The 18,020-nt window shown below is 37.8% G+C and overlaps 1 protein-coding gene across 7 annotated transcripts in view; it reads right to left on the reverse strand.

Moving 5' to 3' along the window:
* Positions 1-9,132, reverse strand: part of SH3TC1 (SH3 domain and tetratricopeptide repeats 1) — a 59,997-nt gene extending 50,865 nt beyond the window's left edge. For 3 of the 7 annotated variants that reach the window (XR_003556919.2, XM_027794754.2, XM_027794756.2), the window contains exons 1-3: positions 9,013-9,132; positions 2,939-3,189; positions 1,553-1,627 (exon numbers count right to left, since the gene is read on the reverse strand). Coding sequence is in view for 4 of the 7 variants with exons in the window: in XM_027794754.2 (XP_027650555.2) it covers positions 1,553-1,627; positions 2,939-3,146 (283 nt within the window). In the remaining 3 variants the exon portion in view is untranslated. The remainder of the gene's footprint in view (positions 1-1,552; positions 1,628-2,938; positions 3,190-9,012) is intronic. The other 4 variants (XR_008745769.1, XR_003556920.2, XM_027794755.2 and 1 more) reach the window with 2 other exon arrangements.
* Between the last annotated feature and the right edge of the window lie 8,888 nt (positions 9,133-18,020).

Consider the following 18,020-nt stretch of genomic DNA (forward strand, 5'->3'; position numbering starts at 1 on the left):
AGTACCAGCCAAGATAAATGGTCCTACTAAAAGCTCACTTATGACTTCCTCAGTTTCAGCTAGCTGCTGTCAGATAAAGATCTTCGATAAACCTGCTTTCATTCTGCATATCTGTTAATTTAACTCAAGAACTCTAAATCAGACCCATAAATTTTCAGATACACAGATGGGTACATATAAGGCGATAATACCCATCCAGGAAGAATTCCAGTTGCAAGTGTGTAAACAGGTCATGCTTCCAGCAATAAATGGGATTATTGACCATCCCAAAATACTCCATCTCCTCTGAATTTCACCTTTGAATCAGGAAAAATAGATATTTCTCACATTCTGGTCTAACATGCTGCATCTTAATCTGTTTTCATAGGGCTTCCTATGTATGTCTTCAGGAGTTCTACGATGACTTGCACCTAAATTACTCATTACATTAAGGTCAAGAAGGGTGGGTCAGAAATACAAAGCAGTGTTACTGAATTACAAGCCCTCTCTGTTTAAGCTGTGGTCATGTAGTCAATTGTTAGTACAAAGAACACAAACTAGAATCTTTGAATCTTACTTAGATCACTGTTAAGTAACTGTATTGACATCTTCATTTTACCTGAAGCCATCAGAGATACTGACACAAGAGAAGACTATTACATAAAAAATTTAAATTTGTTTTACATAATCAAATTGATTCCAAATTAAATATTTAATGGTAGAAACACAATTTAAGTCTTATATAAAGTTAATATTACTGAAATAATAATTGCATTGAATTTAAACTGAAATAAGCTGCTTCTGCCAAAATAATTATTAATAAAGCCTTATGGAATTGAAACGTGGTCCAAAACCATTGCACCTATAATAGTCTTCCTGTCTGCTTCTGTGAGCTCTGCTCCATACTCCCAGTTAAGAACTACCCAAGCTCTATACAGAGTGAGACAAACAGGTGTGTATATAAGCACACATAGTTTAACTAGAAATAACTATATGCCTGGGGGAGACCTTCTACCACTGATGTGATATGTCAGGTCAAGCCAGAAAGCAGACCACATCGAACTGTTGTTCTTTGATGGTTATTTCTCTTCCTCCACAAGCAAGAGAAGGGAAATGTGACTAGAACCTCAATTCACAGAGCAGGCCACAAGGACTCCAGAAGGGAATCCTGCTGCACCTACTTTACTGGAGAACTGCACTCAATTGCAACTTCATTGAAAATACAGCATTAAAAAAAAATAAAGACTTGGAAAGGCCACAAACTTAAAAAACAGGACATTTCAAGAATTTTACATGTGGGTTTCAATAAGCAGTGAACTTTATTTACCTTTTTTCTTAGCCACTACAATATAGTCCATACATTGTTTCTGGCTTTTATAGCAGTTCTCTCTTTTTATGAGAAATTCTTGACAAATCTTATGTAGAAGTTTGACATTTCACAGCCTCCATGAAGTATGTTATAAAGTTTACAGGAATTGCAACTGCAAATGTTGACGTAGTTGTCTCAAAAAAAAAAAGTAAGCAATGAGAAAAGCATTATATTTACAAGGCATGATGGAAGCAAATACCTTACCAGTTGGAAAATTCTCTGCATGTCTGGGAATGGTCCTGGAACTGACACTCATGCATTTTTCACTTTGAGAACACTCTGTTATGATAAATGAAAGGAATGGTTAAGAGCATTTTCTAAGTCCATATAAATCACACCAGAAAAACAAACAAACAAACCATCCCAGACTTTCAAAGCATTCGATGCATTGGATAATTACTAAAAGAAAATAACTATATTTTTTCCCCTTCCCAGTATATAATTTCCAAAACCCACAAAAATTATCTGCAGATCATTTCTCTCCTACTGGAGAGGAAGTTAAATATTTCATTATTTTGGTCTGAAGTTTCAAAATGATGGAGAATGGGTGGACACATAGCCTCTCAGGAAACTGAAGTCACATTTGGGAGAGAGCAAGAGTCAGACTTCATTTTCTCTTCCCTTGCACCTATACCAAAAAGTGGCCTCCACTGAAGCTGCAGTGGTATCAATTGGCAATGACACGAGTGCCCTGTACCAATTCAGACATGGAGAGAAGTAAACCTTCTCTTTATTTGTTACAAGCTTAATACTTGGGAGGGTGTAATGTAAAACCAAGAGATCTGAAGTTTTAGAAATAGAACACAAAATTACTATATTTTACATTAATAGTAATCTGTTTTTTTCTTTTTCAGCCCATATTTCTTGGGGTCTTTTTGGAAATTATACACTCTCATGCTGAAGAAGCACCCACTCCAAGTAATTCCAAGGTTCCCTTAGCAAAAATCATTGAAGACAAGGCTTGATATTTCCAAGTATAAAAATGGGAGAGATAGATCTTTAATTTTTCAAAGAAAACTCAGGCAATTTTCATGCATCCTAAGACATTCTCCTCTGCAGCTCTGCTTTTAAGAAAAATCTTGTAATATCATAGGACACGGTAATTTCCAAGTCTTCCGCATCTTCCCTTGAGTGCGCCTATTGATGTTGCATGAACAAAGTCACAAATACATAAGGATACATATACACAGTTTTCCTACATCAGAAAAGAAGCAGTAAGCAATAAAAACATCTTTAAGGACAATTATTAATGTATACTAGAAATAGAAATTGCAGTTCCCAAGCACTTCAGTTTGGTTGGGGGTTTGACAGGGGTGTTGCGGGTTTTTTTTTAATCTGGACTCGATATTTATTTTTAAATAGAGAATTGATAGTAAGCTCACTGCAGCGTAGGCTGGCTGTGTTTAAGGAACTTCATGAATTTAAATTCTCGACAGCTTCTGGGACCATACTTAGAGTTCTGCTTTTTCTTGGTTTAGTCAGAAGTACTGTCACAAGTCTGCTTGCACACAGGAAGCAATGTTTAAAGAACACTGATTTCAATACAAAGTCAAGAGCAGAGTGATGAGGATATATTGATCGAAGTCTTACCTGTTTGTTCTTGCAACGTGTCCATTCTGACTCCACCCCTCACAGTGCTAATGGCAGCATTGGCCTCTGCATGTTTCCAGTGAGACCTGCACCTCCTCTGCTCCATTTCTTTCCTCCCCAGGTTCCTCTCTTGCTTTCCCTCCAGACCAGGGACGATGGCATTAGTACTAAGCATGGATGTGCTGCCTGCTGCTGCCAAGCTCTCCATATTTGTGATTGCTCACAGTGCTACAATTAACGTTATCAACAATCTGAGGGAGAAAAAAATTAATTAATAATATATTTTTTAAAAAACCATCAAAATACATGCACGTATTCAAGAGCTGTCCCTTGCCTGCAGGAATTATTTTTAATTCTAATATAAATTTAAGTATTTGCTTTAGGCTCCTTTCAGAAGAATTGTTGTGTAACACCCAGATTCACACCAGAAAAAGCTCCTGTAATCAGGTGGCATCACTGCTTTAGCAACATAACAACAGATTTGACTAATAGCAACAATCCAAGGCCTGAAGTGAAATGTACTTATGCCCATTGCTGATTATTCATTCTTGGCCAGCTTTAAAGCAGAGCCTGCAAGGGATAGCATCATTCACATTAAGAGAGGCAATGCAGAGGAGAAACATCATTTTCTAAAGGTGACAAGAATGGAACAGGTACTGTATGCTTAATTCAAACAAGCAGAAAGTTTTTTTTAAATTCAGCTAAAGAATAAATCCTCTGCAGGAACCCACAATACAGGAAGACTGGCATGCAAGGATCGCAAGGTTTCTTTGCAGTAAAGCAGAAGGGTGATTTACTGAAGCTATAGGCCAAGCCTGGCAGCAAGACGTACTGGGAAGAACATCAGCGGAAAGGAATAGAAATGAAAGTAGAGCTCAAGTAGTTGCAAGCTTCACTGCTCCCTCTACAGTCACCGATGTGAGACACCCTGCAGTCCCAGTTCTTTAGGCACAAGCTACTTCAGCTTCAGAAAAGCGCTGCCAGACCATCAGCCAATGCATGTAGCCAGCACACGCCCCACTGATATTTAGAACCTTTTCTCAGTGGGCTCTCAATGCCTCTGATTTCATAAAGCCACAGGATAGATTTCTCATTAGTCCTGCCACTTGTACTTAATCCAGATTCCTCTGTATTTACTCCAGCCATACTCATCAACGAGCCACATTCATTATGAGTATACACACTTGTATTCTTTGTGAAATTTCCTCTCATTTGTTTTCCAGCAGAAATCGATTAAAATGGAGCTGTTGATGGAAGATTACTTTCACTGCCAAACCCTCAGACTAGTGGTGCATGGTCAGCTAGTATGCCCTTACAACTGGCCTTCAGACTGGTCAGAAAATTTCTCCCTTCCCCATTCACTATGCAATGGTGTATCCCAAAGCATGTTATTCTGGTTTGCTTCTTCACATAAATGCTTTCCAACACTTCTCAACCTCCAAGCTTCACATCACAGATCCTTAAACCTGAGCAAACTGAGCACCAATGTGAATGGTGCAACAGCTCCTAGATGTCTGCCATGGTAGGCAAGTAGATGGGATGAGGCAGTGCTCTGTCTGCCCAACTTTAATGCTTTTTTTTGCAGTGATTGAAACCTTTAGCCCATAGAGCAACTTGAATAAGCAGTAAACTATATACAGATAGAAGCATGTTATGCAATTATAAAAAGATTAATGAGGCATACTTACAGGTGGCGTGACCAACTCAGAGAATTAAACCATAGCCATATCTACCACAAGCACATAAGGTAATGAAGTATTAAGACATCTAGGATGGATGTTGTTTTAATGTTTCCATTGTCCCATTTTGCTATTTATTTGGAAGTGCTTATCAGAGTGGTGAGGCCAATTTTCAAACGGTGCTTTGTGGTGTAGCTTTGCAATTCTCCATATAAAGTTATGAGCATAAATTCATAAATACCTATGAAACACAGATAGTAACTCAAACAAGCAATTTTGATGCCTTTTCTCAGAAAAGGGTATTTCCACTAACATATTAGTTTACTGACTTCAGATCTGTTTCTCTTGTCAATTTCTCTGAAAAACTGCCTATTAGACTTGACGACTGACTCATACAAGATTAAAAATACAGGTCTGCCAGAGACCAAACTCACTTTGCTAGGAATATGCTTTTCCATTTATACAGTTGATCTTTTCCTTAAGGTAATGACAGTAGCTAACACCATTCTTTTCAGTACTATACCAGGATTATATGTAATGGATTGTAACCTTCACACTTAAGAATTAAACATTCTTTTGCATAGATTTTGTGAATACCGGTATCTCCTGTTGATGAAGATGTAAATATCGTGATATTAAGGATAATTTAATTCAAAAGATGGTTGTTTAAATTACATTGCTATGTGAATCCAAATCCAGTTATTATTTTTAGTTCAGGATTATCCTTGATCCCAGAAAGAAAATTCAGTGTTCAGAATATTAATTTTTCCATCAGCTCCTATCTTCAAACAGAAATGTCATCCTCAACAAAATTCAGGAAAACAAATATACTGTGACTTGAATTCTTAGAATTCAGACAAGTTGAAGAAGAGATATTGATTAACTTTTCATGTCTTCTGCATCAGTGCATGTTATTAAGGGTGACATACATACAGGCTTGTGAATGAATCTGTAAAGCTTGGTGCTGCAAGAGCAAGTAGGACATCTGAACAAATCAAAATTGATATGAACTGTTTAAGATTCAGTCATAGTATCCCAGACCTTAAGTCAAGGAGAAAAAGAATCAGAATGAGAGAAAGGAAAGCAAAAATGGTATGTTCTTATCAATGTTTTCTCTTGGCTTTTCCAAGAATCACAGAATAAAAATTCAGTCTCAAAAACATTTTTAACACTCATGCTGTCCTCTACAGATTCCTTTCCAGTCTTTAACATTTGCCCTAACTATCAAACGTCAATCCATGTGACTCTGTATAAGAACTGTGAACAACATAGTAAATAACTTCCCTGTAGCTAGGCATCTAGTCTACTTAGGCCCTTTTGAATGTTTATTTAGCATCTAAATGCATCCCAAGCAACAAAGATTTCATACGATGTTGCACTACATCGCTGTCCTTTTACTATTCACCTTTGACTATAAGTACCCCAAGGAGCAAAACCGTAACACACAAGCAATGCTATGGTATAATCACCATATTTATTATGCTCATGATTTCTCATCAATTATTAACCATTCCAATCAAATTAAAACAGATTCAGAGGCACCAACCAGAGAAAAAAAAAGCATTAATCCACAATGAAATAGATTTAGAGAATGTTAAAGTTCAGTGCTTGAGTCGCACTCATTAGAGATTTTTCCTTAACCTGTAATGCTAACTTACCATTACACTTATTAGCAATTAGCCATTTGTTGATAGCAACGAATATGAGATGAAGAAATGGATTAAAGATCTAACACTCACCTTGTAAAGTCTGTCTTCTATAACTAGTTCTTACAATTTACATTTATGTGCACTGACAAAGCATTTTATTTGTAACTTAGACAAAATTATTTTACCTCATGCTCTTTGAGGCTTGACCAAAAAAAATTCATATTTGGTGCAAGACATTGGCCATAAAATTTAATGATCTTCCCATTTTTCCAAGCCAGAAGCCAACCTCTATCCAAAAGCCATGCAGGCAAGAGATGGCACTCCCTGCTGTTCTGGGGGAGTCTCACTTTCTAAAGCAGAAACTCATGGTGGGGATGAGCAGTGAGAGAGGCAGGTACTGGTACTGGACAGCTCAACAATTCCTATAGGAGTGCTACTGGGTTCACTGGTATCATCCTTTTGCCTGGCCTGAGCTCACTGGACATGCCGCCCCATACAGAGCCATTGGTAGCACCTGCCCAGGCTTGTGAGGCTCAGAAGGTCACTCCACCTTTTCCTTGCTTTCCACAGCACACAGCAGGCTGGAAAGTTCTGTATTCAACAGCTGTTGAACATGAGATGGAAATAAGACACTTCTTTCCTATTGAAAGTTAAATAGAACAATTCCATTATCACACTTTCCCCTCTGTGGCTGCTCCCATTTCATTGAGAGCTTGTAACTCTGTTTTTGAAAACAGAGCTAGCTAACCAGAAGAAAAAACGTATAGCTTGACATTTTCCATTTCCCTAACTATGCAGGTTGAGGGTTACACACACACACCCTCACACCCCCAAGTTTTGTTGTTTTTTTAAGAGGAGTTGTAGATGACAGGAACACTTTCTCTCCCACCAATTCCTTCCTATTTAAAAGAGGGTTGAAGAAGATGACTAATAACATCCACTGTATAGGTTCCCTCTCTCTCTTTAAAGGTGTATTGCTAAGTAAGAGAATACGATCCAGTACGTAAGAATGGGTTATATTTGAACTGGTTGCCTAAAACCTGCATGCAATACAATATTTCTCTTTCATTCATCATCTTCTCTCTAGGAGGCTCAGGACAACTTACTAATTACTAGCTTGAAGTTACTATAATTGTTCAAGTCTTACAGAGATGGAAATCAAGACAAAGATTATTTGTGGTCATACAGGAGTGCTATAGAAGTGCTGGTAAAGTAGCCAGAGTCCAGAAGCAAGTGTAAAGTTGAATTAATTTAGATCAAGAGGATTATTCATACATATTAGAATTGTCCTGGAGGTACAAAGTTACTGCCGTTGTTGCTCTGAGCATCAGTTCTTATCCAAAGAAAATGAGCACCAGCTATTGCTCATCTCACCTGAGCTGCCAGTGGATCAGGGGCAACTCTTCTAAATTTAAAGTCTCCAGGCTCTTCCAACCACTGCTGCTGTACCTTGAGACAACAGAACTCTGGTAGCCTCAAAATGTTTACTCATCTCATGGGGCATGTCTTGTTCCAAGGCTCCAAACCAGGCCAGACAGCTAGTGAAGCCTGCATTACCTTAATTTATGGGACTTTTGACTGTGTGCACACACTTGATCTGCTTTCCATCTCCTGTACATCCCACAAGTCATGAAATACCTCAGTCTTGCAACTATACTGCTGTAAATTAATCTAGGTAATTTTCCCAAACTGATGCCAGAGTAGTTATTTTATGATTCCTTCTCCCCAGTTTCAACTCACATTTGTTTCACATCACCTGTATTAGGCTACAAGCATCTTACAGTCAAGATCATTAAAATCTTTCTCCTCAGAGAGAGTAAATCACAGCTTTGATCTCTATGATAAATTCAGTTAAAGGCATGAATTAAAAAACATCCATAATATGTACTGTATAGGCAACACAACAGTTTTTCCTCCAGTGCTGCTATGTATTACACAGAAAGGTAAAGCAAATCTGTAATCAGGGTAAACAGACTTGGGAATCTGAGTACTCTACAAAAAAGGAAGATTGACTTCTTTATCACTGGAGTAACTTTAGGTTAGTCAGCCATTCTTAGCAAACAATGTTGCAAGCAGTATCATTGTTCACAGTTGGTCTATAAATAAAGCCCTAAGAAGCTTCAAAGATGCAGTAGATTCCTTTAAAAATTTTAACCCTCTTACAATTAAGTTTCACCATACCTCAATAGCACTGAAATATACTTTCCACCCACATCAAGCCCTGAAAGCACCCTAAGTCTAAAATTTCCAAGTTTAGATACTGAAAATTGTAGGCTACAATCCACATTTTCATAGCTGATTAAAAATAAGCATAAATCCTAGGGGTATTTAAAAAAGTTCAGGTCACTGTTAGAAAACCATAAAAGGCATCTGTGAATCTTGATACCTCATTTTGAGTGCTAGATTTGACAGAGTTCAGCCTGTGCCAGCTAACGCAGAGGAATAAGTAGGAGGAATGCTTTTGTTACTGAATAGCAGCTCAGCTCACACACCACCACCTAGAAGAGGGAAAACGGAGCAGCACAGGAACTCCCAGCAGGTTCTCATAGTCAGGACAGATCACATTTATGTGTATTTTTCAATCATTTCATTATGGACACACCAAAGTATGAACACCACTGAAATTATCCTGGTTTAACTGGCTGCAATTCTAACGTGTTGACAATACAGTCAAATACCAGACCACAGGTACCTAAATTAGAGTAAGAGACAGACATGCAGATACAGAGCACAGGACTTCTCCTACCTTTTCCAAGCCTGATCCGCTATAACATGCTGGTAAAGAGCAGGCAGATCTGCGCCTTCCTCAGCTCTGCTCAAAACTCACTCCAGCACAGCTCTTCCTGTTTGACCTTCTTATCTTTCCTGTTGATTGCACAGCCTGGCTTGCATGTGGCAAGTACAAAAAGTTGTCCATTAACTATTACTGTTAATTCAAAAACTGTGGGGTTTTTTAACTTTTATTTTTTTTTTAAAGAAACATTCATGAGCACGGACTTGAGCTACTAAAGTTCATTATGCAAAGCAGAAATGTATCAAATGTGCTGGGAGGTTCATTCACACCCCCCTGCTTTTCAAAGCAATAATTTATGTTGGCATTTTGCATTAGTGGCTAAAAGGCTCCATGGGATACATCCAGACCATTGTGCTAAGTGAGCACTGCTCAGACAAATTAACAAATAGCCCTTTAGATGGAGTACCAGGCTTTGTTGCCACTTTGCTTTTGATCACAGAATTAGATTTCTTTCTACCATTCCAACCACAAAGTTTGATGAAGACTTTGACAGTGAATTTGCTCTTATATGCTTGCGTTGAAATTGCAGAAGTATATAGTTTTGCAGATTTATCACGCACTATGCAGCTATGCAGCATTAAATACCAATTTTGGGAGTTAAGCAAGTCTGTTGTGGAGTACATGCAGAGTATATCCTCTGTGTCACAAGATTTCATCACTGATCCAGATGCCATACCCTAAACGGTCCACAAAGGCAAGGATGAGAGAAACTGAAAATAATCTATTCTATTTCAAATCTGCTAGCTTTTTGCCCTCCACACCTTGAGATGGTTTATATTCTTTTCCTCCCTAACATACTGTGGATTTCACACACAGTTAGTCAGAGTTACGCTACTGTTACAGGTAAGCACGGAGTACCCCACATGCCATGGGTCTGGGCTGCACTGCAGTGGGTGCTACCTGAGAACAGAACAATCGGACAGTGTCCACCACAAAGACCATACACCTGTTATCTCAGACATCTCTAGTCAGTAACATCCCAGCATTTAAGATATCAGGCCATTGATCAGTTGCGGGTACGTGTTGGCAGAGGGGGTGCTGCCCTGAGGCACACCAAACAGTCAGACAGAGCCTGTGGGGCTGGGCAGCTCCTGAAGAACGTGGTTTGAGGTGATGGGTTGTGCTGCACAGCACTGCTGCCCTCCTACAGCTCTTGCCAGGGATAATAGAAAAAAAAATAACGACCCTTCAGATGCCTTAAAGATCTTAGTTACAACTCCTGCTAATCTGTCTCAACATAGAAGTGTCTCAAGCACTTAAAACTTGCTTTTAGACTTTATAAACTAAATATTAATTACAAATCATACTCTCACCTTACTTCATCCCATCACACCATGTTAACATGAATTATAAATGCTACCTCACACTGATCAGCCAATCTGTTCCTGCAGTACGCTTGAGAACTCTCCATCTCTCCAGAAATTATGAAATTGGAAGGTATTCAAGTAATTGTATAAATCACAACTAACCAATCATCCCACAGGGCTCTCCTCCCACTGGAATTAATTTCATATTGCACTATAATGCAGTACACAAAGCATGCCACTTCAGGATTAATTAATTTATGTAGTAGCTATGCCAACAGCATGAAATGCCACATTTCTGTCACCATTTTACTGACTAATTTTCAATGAGTTTCTTAAACATCTAAATCTCTTAATCGCATTTTTTTATTTGTATATTTAAGGATAATTTTTTGTTACATTTTATAACCTCAGTTCTTCACTAGTATTCCTATCACCTCTTCTTTTTTGTGTACTCAAGGTAGTTTTGAAAAAAACAATAATCATCTAACCCTGTAATTTTTCCAATGAATACAGGTCTTCCAGCCTCTATTTCTATGACCCAGTCACTGTAGAATCCACTACTGATGAGTGTATCCCTAAAATCTCAAATCCAACCAATTTTTATTTCAGAGAAGTAAAGTTAGGAGAGATGCAACTCACTTAACAAATCAAGTAACAGAATAGCAAACAACTGAACTCCAGGCTTTTTAACTTCCTTGTTAATAACTGCTTAGAATCATAGAACAGTTGGGGTTGGAAGGGACCTTTAAAGGTCGTGTAGTCCAACCGCCCCTGCAATGAGCGGGGACATCTTCAGCTTCCTCCATGATTTCACTCCAAAGCATGTTTCATCATGCCACACGCAGTACTTCAATTCTTGGGGGTGTATATTGACATGTAGTTTAAGTGGAAACAAGGTGGGGGAAAAGTTTTTGGCTTCAGGGTAATGACACCAGAAGTTGGCCCTGGACTTCCTGTTGTCTTATTAGAACAGCGCTGATGGGTATTACAGAACCACAAGTGAATAGCCTTACTGAAGGTGGGAATAGCTGCTCTCGTGAAGTAACTCCAGAGACCAACATACTGTAGCAAACAGGAAAGACAAAGGTAGTACGGAGCAGTACTGTATTAGTCATCACATACCTTACACTAGGTTTTAGTCACAGAAATCATGCTACCTGTTCAGGTTTCCTTACGTTATAAAAGTTTGAGAACACTTCTTTAACTATTAAAATTACATGATGTCTTGATGGCCCTGTTTATGTGGGGCTGTCCCTGATCTTTTCAGGCTTATTAAAAAAAGTTGCCAGGAGGCCGAGGAGGACATCGTGTGTTGAAACAAGACACTTCCTCTGATTGTCTCTCTCTGGCATTGCTTTCCATCATCCTGTTTGTCTGCCCTTCTGCAGCTGCACGTTTGTCTGACCGCTTTTCACTACAACAGCTTGTTTTAGGAAAAATAACACATTTTAATATTTAGGCCAAGTTATACCTTCCAGTATAACTATTATTCCATCACAGCTGGGGCCATACCTATGAAAGACTAGTCCGCTGCCAAAGGGACTAACTTTAACGTTGAAATGTAACTTGTTTGACTATTCACTGATAACTGATAGCAAATACCAGATTTAGGCAAGAAGGGATCTTCCCACCCGCTTTACTAAATTCCTGTCTGATCTCTTTCATCTCAAGTCCACTAAATGTTACAAAGCTTATTTCCCTTTGCTGAACCCTATCATTAAAAGACCGTCTTTGTTTCATGTTTTGCTGAAATTAGCATTCTTCACTACTTACAGCTGGCACGACAAATCTGAAATCACACAAGATACTGCTTTCTTGGCTAAATTAATCTCTATTGGTTTCTAATTCATCCAGTGATTGAGGTATACTCACTTAAAAGTAATGTAATGCAATACAATCTGTACTGCAAAGATCACAAAGAAATATCACTTGAACGCCTAGATGTGAAGTCTATCCAGCTTGAAGTGTAAATTCACAGTGGCAACCTTCTACTTGGCAAACTTACCCAAATAATTATATTAATTTTAGCAGGATTAGCAGCATGCATGGATATTAGTTATGTTCACACTATGGTTACACAAAATTTCCACAGAAATAGGTTTAGCCATATGTTTCCTTTTGATTAGCACGTTACCTCTTCTCAGTAACTGCATATAGAGTTAGCTAAAGAGTTAAAGTGTTTTCTAATGGAGTCCTGTCATCTTTTTTTTCCTGCTTGTTTAGAACCCAGATAGCTTTACTTCCCCCAGGTCTTGAAAAAACCACCACCCCAGCTCCATAGTCTGGTTCAGAAAGGAAAAACAGAAAACATGAAAAGAAAAATATACTGCCATCCATCTGTACGGAAATGCTGTCGCCTTGTAGTCTGCAGGAAAATGCTGAGTCAAAACATCCAGCTGTTACTCCACTTAAACAGTTCCTAAGCTATTTACCCAGTTGGCTAAATAACAGCTAAGTTTGCTTACAATTACCAAATGTTAATAATAGACATTACTGAGCTTGTTATGCCTCAGCAGAAGCAATAATAATGGTACACACCTGATAGAGCTTCCTCCTAAGTTTAGCAGCTCCCCAGAGCCACTGTTACTTGCTTGAGGACATTTTTGGCCATGGACCAGAAGGCCAAAATGCTCCTACCAAGGGAACAATTTGGGCTCATATCCAAATCCCAGCAGGCAAGAAGGTCATGATTGGACTCCCTATTCTGTGTCAGCCATGACATGGACCATAAGCCTCCATATATTATAGAAAGAGAAGCCTTCTGAAACAGTTTCATCAGCTCAGAATAATAAAAAAAAAGATAATTAGCACTTACCACTTAGATGATTAATAATTTCCTTCCCTTACTCTCTGGGTCAGCAGGATTTATTTTCTGCCCCCTAGGAATAACAACCTCCCCAAATGAGGCACAAACTGTTGAGTTACACATGGCACAGAAAACTTTTCCTTCTCAATGACCCCAAACCAAAAAGATTTGGAAAGTTTGTACTCACAAGCTTCAGTGTAGGGAAGAAGCTTTCTCTATTTTTGCTCCATTTGAAACTGAAATTAAATTCCCTATATCGTCTGTTACCTAGTGAAAGTAGCAGAAGTTAACAAAATACTTGGCAAATAAGGCTTCTAAAACACCCAACCAAGCCTTAAAAATGTGTGTAACACATGTTGATAGGGAAGCAATAATTCTCTTCTTCTCCATATCTCCAGCTACTAAAAGGCAGAAAAAAAGTGTTGACATACAATACAATTTATACTTAAACTCCCATAAAACACCTGTGGTTTTTTAATTATTTTTCCCCTTGACAGGTCTAACCCCCACCTTTTACAGCACTGCAGGTGATTTAAGGAAAATGGGTACTTCCTTTTATAATCAGGTGAATTGATTTTCTATTACAGGTTAGCTTTTCCTAGCTGCTTGAAATTTTCAGGTAGAAATAAGAATTTATTTTTAAGGAAAGATATATAACCTTCTTATAAATAGCTAGGAAATACTTAGATGGTGATATATTGAGTAGTGATTATTTATTGTGTTGTTCAAATGAATTTGGTGTCTCTTTTCTGTCAAAGAAATTTGAAATGTTGTGTTAGGTATTCAGAAAAGGGCACTTAGCAAGTTTTTTCCTCAAATGAGGTTTCTCACTGAGATTGTCACAGTTTTTCTGCTAGCTTTTATAACAGAGAAAACTATGTCAGTATATATGAAATTGTTTGTCAGGAGTGGAGTAGAAAACCACGGCTCCTTGATTTTAAAAAAGAAGGGGGAGGAGTAGCAGCAGTAGCAATGAATATTTGGCTCTGCTTCAATTCCTTATCTTTTCTAAGGATTTGCATAAATGTATACTATTTGAAATATATTTTTATATTTCTATATGCATATTCATGTGGGTTTTGGGGTTTTTTTTGGTGGTTTCTTTTTTTTACTAGGGTGCTAAAGCACTTCTGAGATGGATAAAAAGACTTTCAGCAGAAAAGCACTTACAGTCCTTAGCTGTACACTGAAACACTTAATTTGCAGTACTGAAATTATACCCATCTGCTTGGTGATTCTGCTTAGTGCTAGAAAATGCAGGGTGAGGGAGCTTTATTTATGGAAGCTTGAATATACATGGAATACAGATATCTCCTGAGCTAGTTTTTGTATTGAGGAAGTAGATTTTGACTTAGGCATCCTAAGTGAAGGGAAATATTTCAATATGGATTCAGTAGAAACAAAGGCTCATTTTTGCCTCTGCTGATGCTCTGTGGAAGAACATGCCTGAAGGAGTACCTAGAGGATCGAAAATTATAGATAGCCACCAGGCTAGAAATGATCATAGAATTGTGATTTATGATCCTATAATCTCTGTACCACTCACGAGGTGCAACACAGTTTGGTGTCGGTAACTTCTGTTTAAAATGGAATGAATGCTGCTGGTAGGCATGCAATGTGAGGTTTTTCCTTTTGATCAAGGTAGCTGAAAATATTACCTCCTTACATATCCAGCCACCAAAATGTCTAGAGTATAGGAAATCATATATTGATAATTTTGACTTTGAGAAATAACTGTAAAAGTCTGCATCTGTGTAAAACTAGCAAAGTGATTGGGATGTTTTTGAAATTACTGCTGCCCACTGGTCGAGGCCTGAAGAAGGGCTGATGTGCAAAATGGAGTCCACATTTTGCAGCTTTATCTGTAGATCCAAGTTACAACTTCTAGTAACATCTTTCTTCTTACATGTATCTTTTTAGACCACTTGGCCACAGACAACACAACTAAGTATATAAAAACATGGTAATAAACATAACAAGCACCCAATTCCTATTTCTTAAGTATCCAGCCTTGGCATGCTTGAGGAAGCATTCTTAGAAGAAGAGTAAAATCTTTAAAAGGTACAGTGCAATCAATAGTCTTGAGAAATGTGAGGATTTTCTAATAAAGAAGATTTGAGGCATGGTGGAGCTTATGTCAATATAGATCTGAAGATCATCAAAACTCTAGATGCTTCCAGCCTGAATTTTGGCCTTGGAGCCATCCTTACAATTCTATTAATGGAAAACAGGCTTTCACTTGCTATCACAGACAATAACGAGGTTAAGGTGTGAATGTGTGGGGGCATGCTCTAAGGTTCTTAGTACATTTGAGGGTATGCAGCTAAACCCAGAAATTATAATAAACATTAACACATTCTGGGCCCACTCCATTAAATGCATGTCATGTCTCATGTCCATTCATTATATTCAGTAATATTTTTTCCACTTTTTCCTATGTTTGGGAAAAAAAAAAAGATTATGTTTCTATTCCTTCTTATTTTCTAGTTGACATCTGTGCATATGTTATTCACAAACCTCCCCTAAACCTTTAAGTTATCTTTTAGGCAGGCTTGGCTCAGGCCATTACATGAAGACTGGGACCTTCACCTTGTATCATTAAGCCTGGAAAGCCGTAATGATAGTACCGGGCAGCTTTGATGCAGCTGAGGACATAGAAGTACTCGGTCACAGCTGCATTTTCCTAGGGACTGATGTCTGTAAACCCCAGGTATGTTCCCTGGTAGTGTGTGCCAAAAAGCTTCTGTAAACTGTCATGCATCTTACCAGGCAGACTCACTTGCAGATGGTGCTATGTGAGAATTTTATCACCCAGGAAGTCTAAATTCTGCTAGCATGATATTGGGTTTTTGTTTGGTTGTTGTTTGGTTTTTGTTGTTTTGTTTGTTTTTTTTTTTTACATAAGAACAGCATTTGAGATGCAATGTAGGGTAAGCATACACCAGCCTGTACTGCAAAACAGAGTTAAATTGAGTCAGAGCCAATGGACTGTGATATCAGCTACTTCAGGTGAAAAGCTGTAGCTTCACATGAAGAGTAGTTTTGCAATGTCACAGTTGCAAGAGGTCACAATTTGCTTAATAAGTGTTAACCTCTCCGCAACAGGCACAAGAGGGACAGTATTATACTCCTCACTTGTTTACTACAGAAAGCACAATGTTATTTACATGTTTACAGCCAGGAGTACTGATATTACTCGTTACACAGACTGTGTAATGTTGCACTGAAATCCTCACAAGCTTCATCTGTTCTCAAATTAAAATTAATTTTTTGCCAATATTTTTGCAAGCGTAGTGACTTTTATATTATTCATGCTTTGTCTTGGCTCTTCCTCTAAAACATCCTTTGCATTTGTATTTCTGCAACTCTCATTGCTGTAACCTGGGCAGTTGTCATTCTTGTGTATAAATTATATATTGATGCTAATCATTACCTGCTAGACTTCCTGTCATATGCAGCAGTCTGCGATACTAAAATTTATTTGTTCTGACCAACTTCCCAAAAGCCGACTGCTGACATGAGAGAACAGTCCTTGATTGTCTCACTGTAACAAAGATTTCTTTCATCCTCAGCCATTGTTCCCTTTGATGTTATTTCATTCTTTCTGTTTTCAAAGTTTGCCTGGGAGTTTTATTTGACCTGCTGATCATAATACATTTAGGTTTGTAATGGGTAATTGATGTCTATGTTATAACTGCTGAGACAATATTTATATTCTGCCCATGATGTGAGAGGAGCTTCGTATAAAAGTTGTTACAGACATCCTGATAGCGTGATGCAGGCATCTCAATATAGTGTATGTTATTATTTCATTACAGATGCTTCATGCTAATTGATTATTTAGAAACACGTGTACTACTGGCTCAGTGAATACTTGGCAATTTATTTCCATACCCAGAATCTCATTTTAAGATCTCAGCCTGTTATTCTTCTGAAACTTCAGACTAGACTTATGTTTTATTTACTACCAATGTCGTATCAATACAACAAACACAGTAAGGTGGTAAAGAGGTAACTGCTGTCACAGGCACTAACAGGTTACAAACACAAGTGTAGCTTATTTTGGCAATTGTCCCAGAACCAGTAATTCCCTGATTAGTAGCTTTAATGTCAAAAAGTCATAACTTAAATTTGGGATTAGACATAAAAGTAGACTAGTTCAGGTCTAGTTACAGGCCTGTAACCTAGGCGAAGTAGTCCAGCCCTGAATTCCTGAAAGACACGAATCAAAAAAACCCAACATTAGAAACATTTTTAACACGTGTTTAGGGAGGCTTCTTCACACAAAAGAGAATCAGTAAAAAGCAAATGAGGGGTCATGACAGCAAGTCATGCCGGGTTCTTAGTCTTCTGTGATATGAAAGAATTGGGTTTTTTTAAGTAATAGGAAAATGGCACATTTCTGGAAATTTATAGAACACATCTGAGGGATAATTTGTCATTTAAAAATTAAGCACTTCAAAATAAATTACTATAAATTATAAAGGTTCTTTTTTGTCTTCCAGAAGATATAATAGTTGTCAAAAGACAGCAGCTTGGAGTGAATATGAGCCTAATAATTCAATTTCAGGATAAAAAATATAGAAAACCCAAGGTTTCTTAGGAGCTTAAGCTCAGTTTTCAGGACAACCTAACAGAATTTAAAGGTATGAAATACAGAGATGCACAGTAGAATTTAAAAAGGGATATCTAATTTATGTGGGTTTATCCTTTTTTTTTTTTTTTTTCCTCCATGAAATATCTATTCAGGAAATTTTTAGGAGGATTTGAACAATTAACAGTATTACTGGCACAAACTAATTATTCTTTTAAGTTCCACTCCAAGTTGCTATTTGACATGAATATCT

Source organism: Falco peregrinus, chromosome 2 (assembly GCF_023634155.1).
Source record: "Falco peregrinus isolate bFalPer1 chromosome 2, bFalPer1.pri, whole genome shotgun sequence".
Classification (NCBI taxonomy): Eukaryota; Metazoa; Chordata; class Aves; order Falconiformes; family Falconidae; genus Falco; species Falco peregrinus.